The 13,017-nt window shown below is 30.4% G+C and overlaps 1 protein-coding gene across 1 annotated transcript in view; it reads left to right on the forward strand.

Annotated features, from left to right (window-relative positions):
- The first annotated feature begins 2,984 nt into the window (after positions 1-2,984).
- LOC126741345 (beta-glucuronidase-like) overlaps positions 2,985-13,017 on the forward strand; it is a 28,196-nt gene continuing 18,163 nt past the window's right edge. The window contains exons 1-6 of the mRNA XM_050447741.1: positions 2,985-3,059; positions 3,586-3,756; positions 10,917-11,099; positions 11,152-11,452; positions 11,504-11,694; positions 11,754-11,871. Coding sequence (XP_050303698.1) covers positions 3,592-3,756; positions 10,917-11,099; positions 11,152-11,452; positions 11,504-11,694; positions 11,754-11,871 — 958 coding nt within the window. The 5' untranslated portion in view covers positions 2,985-3,059; positions 3,586-3,591. The remainder of the gene's footprint in view (positions 3,060-3,585; positions 3,757-10,916; positions 11,100-11,151; positions 11,453-11,503; positions 11,695-11,753; positions 11,872-13,017) is intronic.

The raw sequence follows: 13,017 nt of genomic DNA on the forward strand, positions 1-13,017 counted from the left end.
TATAAAATTGTATTGAACTTTTACAACTATGATATTGAAGCAACCTGAATTTGTCCTACCAAAGAATGAAATTTCAAATATACTAAAGCTATCCATATATTTATTATTCTATTTTATCACCAAGCTCATAAGCAAATGAATATAATTGTATAACAAAAATGTAAAATTCTAATAAATTGTAATAACCCTGGATTTATCCTGTAAAGGCGACTATTATGTGCGGATGCTTTTCTTCGGTTCACTTCCTTTAACGCGTACATCGATGACTCATTACATCCTTATTTGTTGATTTACTTTACTGCAATGTGGCTTGGAAATTTGTTGGTTATGCGAACTATGTTTGATCTGTCGTCCAAATACCGACATCACGGTGAAGTTAGGTGAAGCGCCACGCCGCACAATCGTATTGCATCGGAGCAGTGCATCATTATCACTCGCAGTTCTTGAATCATTCCAAGGAACGAATGCATCAATGAAGAGTGAGTAGGGCCTTAAAAAAAAACAAAAAACCGACGAACCCGGTGACGTTATCCTTCTTTCGCGAATGTATTAACTATTTAATTTTTTTACTATAATACAATACCTAAATACATAGAGGGTGTCAATATGAAAACTTTAAATGTAAATATCTTTGAAACTAAAAAAGTTAGAAAAGCGCAACTTGACACATCTCGTGAGAGTGCTAAAACCACCAAATTTTGGTTATAGGGGAGTCACTTCTTGGGTCCAATGCACCGCAAACTCAAAATTTTAAATTGTACTACCCCTTAAATTAAAGGTCTTTTGTAGTAGTATTGACCTGCATAAGAATTATTTTTAAATTTTATACAGGGTCCAAAAAGAGGATTTTCAGAAAAAGTGTGCAATAGGTGCTTACTTCGTAATAAATCGGATGCAACAAATAATTAAATTTTTTTTTACGCTGAACTGTTTTTTCTTGTTTGCTGCTGATCAATATCCAATTTAAGTCAACTCTGTCAGATTGTACTTGTTAAACTTAAATAAACATATTCTCTAAACAGTGTTTTAAGCACTGGTCTTAAGAACTTTAACCTATATTACAGTGCATTAAACATAACAATTAGAATACTAAAATACCTTACCTACTTTTTTCTAAACAAAGCTTAATTTTGTGTACAAATCGTTCTTGTTCTTGAAATCTCTTAATATTTTTGATTTCTTCTAGAACTATATTATATACTTTGCAAGCATAATATAAAGGATTTCTTAGACCTGCATTAGTTCTTACTGTGCCTTGGTAAATATTAAATTGAGCTCTAGTATAACAGTTATGTACATCATTTGTTTTTATAATATCTACATTAGTTCTTGGTTGACAGTTTAATATTTTATATACTAATTTAATTTGTTCTAATTATAGAATCACATTAAGTTTTGGTATAGGTATAAATTACGAGACAGTTTTACCACTAACCAAAACTAGTCATTTTTAACAGTTTTAATCTTCTCCCGAAGATGCTAACATCGTTAGCGAAACATGTGTCGAGAGCAAAAATAAAGAGTTTTGGTTAGTGGTAAAACTGTCTCGAAATTTGAGCATCACACCAAAGGTTCCAACCATAGGACTATAAGTTTTGTTATATTTAATTCTCTATATAGTGTTTGTACTAGTTAGTCTATCGTATATGAATTGTATTTTAAGAACCTTATTTTGTAAAATTTCAGCTGCATTAAAATTTAGTTTACGGCATGTAGCCCAAATTGGTATTAAATAAAGCATTATAAACGTTAAATTTTGTTTGAAAATGTCTACATTTGTATATAAATAGAATCATTGCTATAATTTTTTTTGACAGATGTTCAATGTGTTGTTTTTAATTCAAGTTAATGTAATAAGCCTAAATATTTAATGCTGTCTACTTTTTTTAATAACATATTATGAATATTGATAGATATTATAGAAATTATAGAAAAATGAAATATTATATATTTTGTTTAAGTAGCATCGATTTTTAACCTATTATAGTAAAGCCATTGCATGTATATATTTAAATTAATATTGACTAATTTATATAAATCATTTCCATTTGTACCGATGTATAGTAAGAGAGTATCGTCGGCAAAAGTCAAGTACCGTGCCTGTAAGCTTGCAAGATTAAGAATAAGTATGTATAGGGAATTAAATATTTATACTTTACAGTCAAAAAAGTAACTTACAAATACGTATAATTATATCGTTCAATTAATAACTACGAATATTGTAACAACCCTGGATTCGTCATACCAAACAATAAAATTCAAAAAATATCTAAGCAGTTGTGGGTTTAAAATATTTACAAGTACTTTTCTTTCATATTATTTAAATTAAACGAAAACAATGGGGTTATTGCACTTACATTTTAAAAGGGAAATACACGATTACAATGCGGTATACTCAAGTACTTATTTTTTCTTGAGTTTTTTTGCCAATTTATGATATTTATGATGTAATTTTTTTGGTATATTATATTGCAAGTTTTCTATAACAGTTTTCTAAAATAAACTTTAATAAAATAAATTCAATGTGGTCATTAATGATTAATTACGTAATAATCGTTGACGACTATTTAAAAAAAAACTTTTAAAGAAAAATTTAATTTCTATGGTCCAATTATATCATAATCTCGACAAACAATTTTCTGTCACTCTTGTAAGTGTACTTCTAAGGCTGTATTTGTTTTTTTTAATTTTTGGTTTGTCTGATGATGCAGCGTAAAGCTATGAAACCGGTAGAGATATATTTTATACTACTACGGTTTTCTAATTGCTAGGTAGGGCTTTTTAAGATGAAGGTCCTACAAGAAAAAGTTTAATACCCGATTAAAGAACGTACTAAAATTTTAATATTTACTGACAAAAAATAATAAATAACAAGGCCATTGTCCGTTTTTGTGGGGTATATGGCATTTATTTATTAATCTTAGGTATTGCACAATTTTTTTAATGTATATAAATACTATTGCTATAAATTTAATCGAACTTAGTCTAATTGTAAATATTGTGGGTTATAAGTGGTGTAAAATAATTGACTCGTATATATTCATCCGAAAGTAAAAAAGGTACAAAATAAAATGACTAGCCCTATTATAATATAATAATTGTATAATATATAAAAATACATCTTTTTCTATAATTTCTCCTTTGATTTTAAGGTTCTTCAGTCAAGAATTTATTGATAATGAGCATGAAAATTATATAGGTATTGTTAAGGTCTGATAATGCTCTAATTTGAGCACAAAGAGTGTGCTTGTTTTTGTCAAAAATATTTACTTGATCTCTTGGAGGAGATGGGTGAATTGTTCCTAATATTTAGTTTTGTTTTTTAATTAAATTACAATTCGTTATCAATATGCAAGATAAATATTACATTAAATCTTTAAATAGTTTTTTTTTTACTTATTAAAAACAAGACAAGAAAAAAATATATTTCAATAATAATATTTTAATTAATTTCTATAAATTATAGAAATATTAGTAGTATTTTTTTGACCAAACAGAAGCTTTTTTTGTCCTAATTCAATCACTCTCTAGTCAACTGCATATTGCTGTTTATATCCGGCTAATATAATATTCTATTTTCCAAAGGCAAGAATGATCTTGACAGCAGCTTTTCAGTTTATGGTGGTATGTACTTTAGCTAGACTATCCTATGGAGGAATCCTCCCAGCTCAATCATCAAAAGCTAGAGAAGTATTAAGTTTAAATGGTCTATGGTACTTCACTACGAACGCTAGTTTTGTTGATCATATAGAAGAGGTAAGTGTGGATACTAAAAATTTAATTTTATTTAAAGTAAATGAGTTATAAAAAAGCAAATGAACTGCAACCATAACTATTAGCAGCAGAAATATTTATAAACTTATAGAATAGAAATAGATGCAAGTGCTAGAAGGTTGAATCCTGCCTGCTGTATCGAGCTGTTTAATGATAGCTTTGTAGATCGCGTAAAAGAAGTCCCAGAAAAAGAACTCTTAATTTTACTTATGAAGAAGTAACTAAGAATATTAAAGATAAAAATAGGTGCTATTGCTACTAGGTTAATTCTGGACTTGGGTTCTGTAATTGCTAAAAATTTTTGGTGAAATGTTTTAAATATTTATTCTATTTTTTCATCTAAAATTCTTTCATTAGGCTAACAATTGATTCATTGAAGCATTAAATATTAAAGCAGAATAATGTTTTGACTTTATGTCCTATTTTATCCTTTATAAATGTAATTTTTTTTATTCGCTTTTGGCATAAATCAACATTTTTCATTCTACTCTTTCTGAGCGATTTCCAGTAAATAAATTAACTTATGTTAGGTTTCAAAAATTATATGATAAAAGAAGAATCTTACCATGTACCGGTGCTTCCGTGGTTTGCAATCTCTATTTAAAAGTCCATGATTATAATCTGTGAAAGAGGAGTTGCATGCGGAGTTCTCTGAAAATTTCATTGTAATATTATCTAACATCTTTTTGACTATTGTCTTCTTTGAGCCTTTGGGTTTGCCTTTGAGTGTAGAACCATTTCTCCTAAATTCTAAACCATTCATTTAAGATCATATAAGAGTCTGAAATATAGTCATGATTATAGTGTTTGCACAGTTATTAAATACTTTTATTCTGTATTCCACTATACTATGTACTTTAATCATTTAGTAAGTAACTATGTCACTATTCTGTGATTGTCAGGACGATAGTCTTATTGCTATTTGATTATTGATCTTGATATTTGATTCATAGGCAGTCAATTAGATGAACACACATACTCATCTTTTCGTGCAGCTACCATAAGTTTGGTCTCAACAAATACCATAAACCTTACTTTCTGCACAATCTTTCAAAAAAATTAGCAAATCAGTGGTTTCTGTTGATGAATTAAACCTGTGATCAGGTTTAGTCCATCAACAACCTGATCACAGGTTAAGTTCATTAACAGAATTCGTTAAATTTTTGGTTTGTTTTTTGTGCTTTTTTCTTCTGGAATTTCTAGGTATGTTTTCTTTTTGGTAATTTTTTTTTAAATTAAGATCTGCTTCATTACGATATTATTATGTAAAGGAACAGGAATAGAAACCCTTTTTATGATTAGATTTTAAAGATGTTGTATCTTCTTTGTACTGAGGCCACATAAAAGCTTCCTTACTCAAAAAAGTTAGACCTTTCGTATTCTTAGGGATAATAGCTTGTTGTTTAATTGTATGTTTTTTTATCATCTCGTGCAGTTGTCTTCTGGTTAAGTTCTAGTAATAAAAGAACTAAACTAGCTCTAAGTAAAACAAGATCAGTTGGTGTGATTAATAACAATGATACTACTCAAAACCAGTCTTGTTCTTCCAATATTGGACTAAGCAAAAGACCCTTACAGAGAATAGTTAAAGAAAATCTTATGGTAAAACTACCATCCTATTGCTATTTGATAATTGATCGTGATATGTCATTCATGTGGGTGGAATAATTTGATTCATTACCTTAGGCAGCTAATTACGCGAACATGAATACTCTTAATTTTATGCAGATACCATACATTTGGTCTGAACAGAAACCATAAACCTTACTTTCTTCATATCTTTTAAGAGAATGCGAAAATCAGTGCTTTCTACTAATCAAAACCGGTGGTACGGCATTTGTTAAAATTTTTCTTGTATTCCTAAAACGTAGTTTGCTCATCTTCTTCTTCTTCTTGAATTTCCAGATGTTTTTTTCTTTTTTGGTGACTTTTTTCACTGAAAGTCAAGCTTTGCTTCATTACGATCTTACGCATGTATCAGACCTTTATTGTATAATAATGTAAACGAAAAAGAATAAAAACATATCTTATAATTATAATTTGATAATATTGCACATTCTTTGCGCTAAAAACATCTGAAAGTTTCCTTATTCCACATAATGACCTTATGAAATTCTTATCCATAAGGTCATTATGAAAGGTCTGATTATATTGAATAAGGAAGAAAAGCGGTAATGTTTAATAAAAAAATAATGATACTACTCACAACCAGTCTGGTTTTTCCAATACTGCAGTTAAAGCAAAAGGCACTGCACAAGAGCATAGTTAAAGAAGATTTTATTGGTATATCGTTACTGATTTTGATACTTGATTCTAGTAAGTGTGATTCATGTCTTTGATTCACAATCTTAGGCAGCCAATTAGGCGAACATAAACACTCTTAATATTTGGCAAATACCATCAGCTTGGTCTCAACAGAAACCATAAACCTTGCTTCCTGTTCATGTTTCGAAAGGATGAGCAAATCAGTTTTTTCTGCTGGACTAAACCTGTAATCCAGCATTTGTTAAACTTTTATTTGGTTTCTTGAAGCTTTTACATTATGTGAACGAAAGGCAATATAAGCATTTTTAATGATTAGAATTTAAAGATGTTGCATCTTCTTTGCACTGAAGCCAGTTGAAAGTTACTTCATTAGATAAAACCAGACTTTTCATTACGGGTGTTTGGTTGCGTGATAGTTCTCCTTTCAGCATGTACGTATCTTCTGGTTTAGCTATGGTAAAAGGAGAACTAGACTAGCTCTAAGTAAAACCATTATCATTTTTCCATGCAGCTAATCTTATGAGCCTCTGACCGTTTTCCCACTATCATTATCTTTTAAGAAGTTTTAAAATAATACCCACAAGATTAGTTGGTTATATTTAATCAACGTATAACAATGATATTAAACTAGTCTGGTTCAGAGCATAGGCAAAGAATACCCCATAGTCAGACAGCATGTGGAACGCCTTGACTTCCTTGAGATATGTTTAAATTCAAAATCTTTGATGATGTTAATATATATGTATTCTTACAGACAAATGATTTTCTGAAAAACAACAAATTTTTAAAAAAAAAACTGTAAAAACACAAAACAAACCTTTAATCTTGTGCTATTTACTTCCGGTTAAACCAATTCGTTAACTATCATATCAAAAGAGTTGGGAAGAATTTTGTTAGGTAACAATCATAAGTAAGTGCAACTGTCGAGCTCAGAATTTGACGATTTCTCAAAAATAGGTATTTTGACAAAAAACTATAAAAACATAAATGAGCCTTTAACCTTATGCTATATAACACTCGTTAAATATTTTTTTTTTACTACCACAGTAACAGAGTTACGATAGATTTTGTTAAGAAACAAACATAAACACAACTATCGGGCCCAAAATTTGACGATTGCTCAAAAACAACTTATTTGACACAAGAAACATAAAGTAAATTTTTAATCTTGAGTTATCTAATACTAGTTAAATTATTTCGTTAACTATTATAGCAAAAAAGATTACGCCAATTCTTGTTAAAAAACAAACATAAATGAAACTGTCGCACCCAATGTTTGGCGATTGCTTAAAACCAACCAATTTGACAAATAATACTTTAGGAACATAAAATAAATCTTTAATCTTGTGTTATTTAACACTAGTTATATCCCTTTATTAACTATCATAGCAAAGGAGTTACGGCAAATTTTGTCAAGAAGCAATTATAAATGCAAGTTTCGGTCGCAAAGTTTGACGATTGCTCAAAAGCAACTGATTTGACAAAAAAACTGTAGGAACTAAAAATGAAACTTAACATTGTGTTACCTAACATCAGTTAAACCATTCCGTTAACTATTAAAGCCAAAGAGTTACGATGAATTTTCTTAAGTAACAATCAAAAACGGAACTGTCGGACCTAAAATTTGACGATTTTCATGAACAAATTAAATTTGAGAAATATTCTTAGTGTCTGCAGTGTCAAGAGATGTTATATTTCATATAACTTAAATACTAATTGACACATCGCATGCAAGGCACGCTCCTCCTAGTAAGGTTTTCATTTAGGATCACTTTCAGATACTTTACGCTATCCTGTTTTTATTACCCGAATGCAGTGGAATGCCTTATTTACTATAAGTTCTCTAAACTCTATGCATTTTGATACTTTTGAAATTAGGTGGAGATTGTAAAAGGTACAAGAGCTTGTAGAGATTCTAGGAAAGAACACACTATAAGCTATTACACTAGCATTATGAGCAAAAATAATAAACACTTGAAATCTCTTGCTCGCGTTTTGTATTACAATGAGTAAGACAAGGATTTTTTTCTCTTAGAAATTATTCAGACCCAGTCACATTTAAAATCCAATAATTTATAATATTACAGTATATCAGAAGCCTTGTGCAAGTCCAAGAGGATAGTCAGAACTTTTATGCTTAGGTCCATAGGGTAGAGTTGGAACAGAGGACGCACCTTTTTTTGTTTCGTGATAAAGTTTATAGTTCTAATATTGGGAGACAGTAAATAAAAACCACATTTAAATATTTAAGTTTATATGTGAAAAATGTATTATTTGGATTCAATAAATCAGGTTTTCCTGTCAATAACATTTTTTTTCCTTATTATGTATTTGGCAATCTCACCCATCCTATATGGGTGTGTTGACGCCGACCGGGTGGGTGTTATTGCTTATGAGCTTTATACATAATAAAAAAAAAGTGAAAAATGTGTAGGAAAAATGTAAATATTAAGCTCACATTAAATATAGGTAGCTTAAATAAAATAAAAAAAGTAACAGAAAGAATTCTAGATAATATGAATTAAATATTAACATACCAATTTTTTAAAAACTAGTTTAGCACATAACATACAATGTTGTTCATATGAGGTGCAGGAAAAGCTCGAACCCATCTCTCACATTTAACACATTTTATCCAGTCTACAGAGGTTGTTTAGTCGTACTTTTCTAAGCAACCAATACATTCATTCTCATCAAAAATCTCGTCATCGGTGGAATCATTAATTGAAAAATCATCATCATTATCTGATGATGACTTTCAACTAATTTGCGTTTGATAGAATTAAGAGCACTCACGCGACGAAAGTGAGAGTGCTTTTTCTTTTTGTTGGTTTTGCTTCTGTTTTTCTAATTTTTTGGCTTCAAGCTCTAATTTCTTGAGTCTCTTCTCTTTTTTTTCCAAAACGTTGATAGGGCTAGGGCTAAATGTCTTGGGCAGACTGTTTTCTTCTTTTTGGATTCTTTGAAGATACGATCTTGGGAACAGGAGAAAGATCTTCTAAAATCTTTGAAGGCGTCCAATCTAATGTACAAGCGACAGGCACAGCAGAATAATTATCCAATGTTTTAAGAGGGGAAGAGTTTGAACTTGTCAATGCTATATTGTGTGTTAATGTCGATTAAGGAGGACCAGGTTCTGAGCGTTCACTTGGTAAATGTTGAGAAGGTAGTTCATTTTCCTCGGCAGAAAGAAAAGCATGATCTGGGATAGCAGATGATTTCAAGAAGTAAATTCTTGTAGCACAAAATCCTGATATTCCAATCTCAGTTCTTGCTGCACGTGTCCAAGAATCAGCAAGTTTCCTAAAATGTCCGCGTTCAATACATTTGCCTGGATTTGCCCTTATAAATTCATCACATGCACGTTTAAAGTAACTTTTCAGTGGCTTAAAAAAAGAGAGATCAAGGGGTTGTAAAAAATGGGTAGTATGGCTGGGCAGGCACAATAATAAAATGTAATTTTCCAGGGCAGTTTCTAGCATTTCATAGGAGTTTATATGAGAACCATGACCATCTAAAATCAGGAGACACTTTCCAGCTGGCTTCCTGGGTATGAAGTGATTTGTTAGCCAATCCATGAACAGCTCTTCACAAATATAAGCAGACTTTTTTCTCATTTTAATTATGGCTCCGGGCGGCATATTTTCTTCCCAAACTTGTTGCTTGTTCAGCCCCTTAAAAATACAATATGGTGGTAAAAATGAACCTTCTGCATTACAGCAAGCCACAAGAGTTATAGTCTCTCCTCTTTCTTGACCTTTAATAGCATGAATATCTTTACTTATTTTTGCAGCGATAACTTTTCCAGGATCATTGTTAAGCTGCAGCCACTTTCATCCATATTAAAAATATTCAAAGGCTTATTTAGCAAATCATTATCTGTTAACATTTTTGATAATAATTGAAAATAATTATTAACCTCTTCTTTATTTAGCCCTTGAGCTCTTGCTAAAGAGACGCCCTCTGCTTTTCTTATAGAAAGGCTATTATTTCGATTTAAAAAAAGTTTCAACCAATCTTTTCCGGCCATATGGGCTTGTGTATTGAACCTACTTTCGATACCCAACGATTTTGCTAAATTGTAGGCTAAAATTCTAACAGTTGTTCTTGTTGGTGCAAATCCAGAATTTTGTAGCTTTTTAATATGCTCACAAAGCTTTTTTTCAACATCCTCCCCCAAAAGTGATTTTCCACCCATTCCACCCTTCTTAAAATCGTTAGCGTTTAAGTCTTAGCGTTCTTTCAGGAATATTATTTTCTCTTGCAACCTTTCTTATTGAAACGTTTCTGACTCTTACAGCTTCTACAGCTTTTAGCAGTTCTTCTTCTATCCATTTGCCCCTTGAACTTTTTTTAGGACCGTAAAATGTTAGCATTTTGAAGGATCTGAAAATAAACATTGGCTTAAAAAAGTAAACAAATTTTTATAAATTATGCGTTATCTATCCCAGATGTGTGAGAGAGATGACGCACCTATATTACTCTATATGTTATGAAGTAAACGCACTCGCCTTAATATAAACACGTTACTAACATAGCATAGTTTTTCCTACGTCAAGTATTTTTTTGGTTATTTACGAACTTTGGTTAAAATAAAATATTTTTTAACAACTTCGTGGTACTTACCAATTAGAAAAATTATACTGCACCTATATTTTAACGCCTTTTTATATGAAAAACAAGAGAAACCGAAGACAGTACCAGCTCTACCACATGGCGTGCACGACTAATAAATTGGGTATGGTTACACCGTAATTTTGGCTCTGCGTCATCTTTCCCGACTTTACCCTATTTTCTTTACTCGCATATTTTTATACGATTATTTCTTCTTTTTCAAATGAAAGTAAATGGTTCGAGCTGTTAATGTATCCTTACAGGCCAATGATTTAGAAGTAAATCTTATGCCAGTACCATCCAGTTACAATGATGTTTCTACCAAATTCAATGTAAGAGAGCACGTGGGAGCAGTGTGGTACAAAAGAACCTTCTTTGTACCAAGCTCTTGGCATACTAAAAAAGTATGGATCAGGTTCGGATCTGTTTGTTACAATGCTAGTGTTGTAAGTATTTCCTAAAATTAAAATAAAACGTTTTTTAAAGAAAGAATTGCAGCAAATTAACAACCAACTTGCGCTAACTCACTCTATTGGTCATTTACCGTTTGCTACTGAAGTAACTTCTTACCTGAATTACGGAGATGAAAACTTTATTACTGTGGAAGTCAACAATATACTAACGAATACTTCAATACCCCAAGGATCTGTTGAAACACTTATAAGTGGAAGACTTAAGCAAACTTACACTTTTGACTTCTTTAATTATGCTGGAATTGACCGGCCAGTTTACTTGTATACTACTAATGATGCATATGTTGAAGATGTCAATATAAGGACTCAAGTCAATGGAACAACTGGTAATAATCATACATTTTTATCGAAATGAGTAGTAAAATATCGTTCTTTAGGTCTGATTTACTATAACATAAGTTGTACTGGGTTAGATGCTACCACAAACATTCATGTGAACATTTTAGACAAAAGAGGTAGCACAGTAGCTTCATCACAGAAATTAGCAGATATTGTTTTAATAACAGATGCTATTCTTTGGTGGCCATACCTGATGCACGATGATCCAGGTTATCTTTATTCTTTAGAGGTTAGTATATTTGATTTAATTAGTTATTGATTAGTTAAGTAAATTTGGCAAATTTTTAGGTTCTACTTGTGAAAAATGAGGTAGTTATAGATCACTATAAACAACCTTTTGGTATAAGAGAACTGAACTACAACAGCACTAGTCTTACAATAAATGGAAAAAATATTTATATCAGAGGTAAGGTTTTATAATTTTCTAATAAAAAGCAATAATTACATAATAAAAATACCGCTTGACTTTATTTATATATAAACTTTTTCTAAATAAAATGAAAAAAAAAGAGTGATAAAGATGAAGAGCATTTTAAGTACCATGCTTTTCTTTCGTTCTTCTAGATTTAGTTTCGTTAATAACCACAGCAATTTTGCTTGTTATTTGTTTTTTTTTATAAAAGGTAAAAACACAAAAGCTACAGCATCATATATTTATGATGCTGTAGATTTCATCATAAATAATGATAAATATATCATATTTCATCATAATAATCATAAATATATGATGCTGTAGATTTTGTGTTTTTACCTTTTATAAAAGTCTATGACCAGCATCTTTGGGACAATGGATGAATTAAAAATTTGATGAAAATTCAAAAAAAAAAATATTTTTAATTATCTTTATTAAAAATGATAAAAATAGGGGGTTCCTATTTAAAAAAATTGACTTTTAATGATTTTTTCATTTTAATTTTTAATGCTAGTTTTTAACGCCCCTGTTTGGTTTTTTTAGTTAAATAATAAAATAGTCTTTTAAAGTGGTCCTTCCTCTAAAATAAAACCAAAACTAACCAATAAATAAAGGCTACTAAAAGGGAATAATCGGTAATTATGTTAGGGCTTACAAACATAGGTTTTCACATGAAATTAAAAATATGTCAAAAACGGTTACACTTAGGTATAGGACATCATACATAAAATATACCTAGAATTTCATGTGAAAGCCAAAAATGTAAAAATATACAGGATATTCCGTTTAAAATAACGAAGTTGACACCTACTTCCGGTATAACCGGAAACGTCACAACTGTCAAAATATTTTAGTTGTATAGCCCCCATCGACTGTGCCCTGTTGCCAAATTTTCAAAATTTTTGAATAATTAGTTTCCGAACTATTGATCGCGTCTATTCGTCGTGAGACATCCTGTATATATATAATATATATTTACTTTATATGCATCGGTTTAATGATTTCATGTATTTCATTTATGCATTTCAATTTTTTATCGGGATTTTCATCAAAAAATTCAATTTTATCTATTTTCGTATTACCTTTTAGGAAATAAATGGCAGCTTTAAGCCTAAGTATTTGTGTTTTATTGAGAATTTT

This window comes from Anthonomus grandis, chromosome 10 (genome assembly GCF_022605725.1).
Source record: "Anthonomus grandis grandis chromosome 10, icAntGran1.3, whole genome shotgun sequence".
Lineage (NCBI taxonomy): Eukaryota > Metazoa > Arthropoda > Insecta > Coleoptera > Curculionidae > Anthonomus > Anthonomus grandis.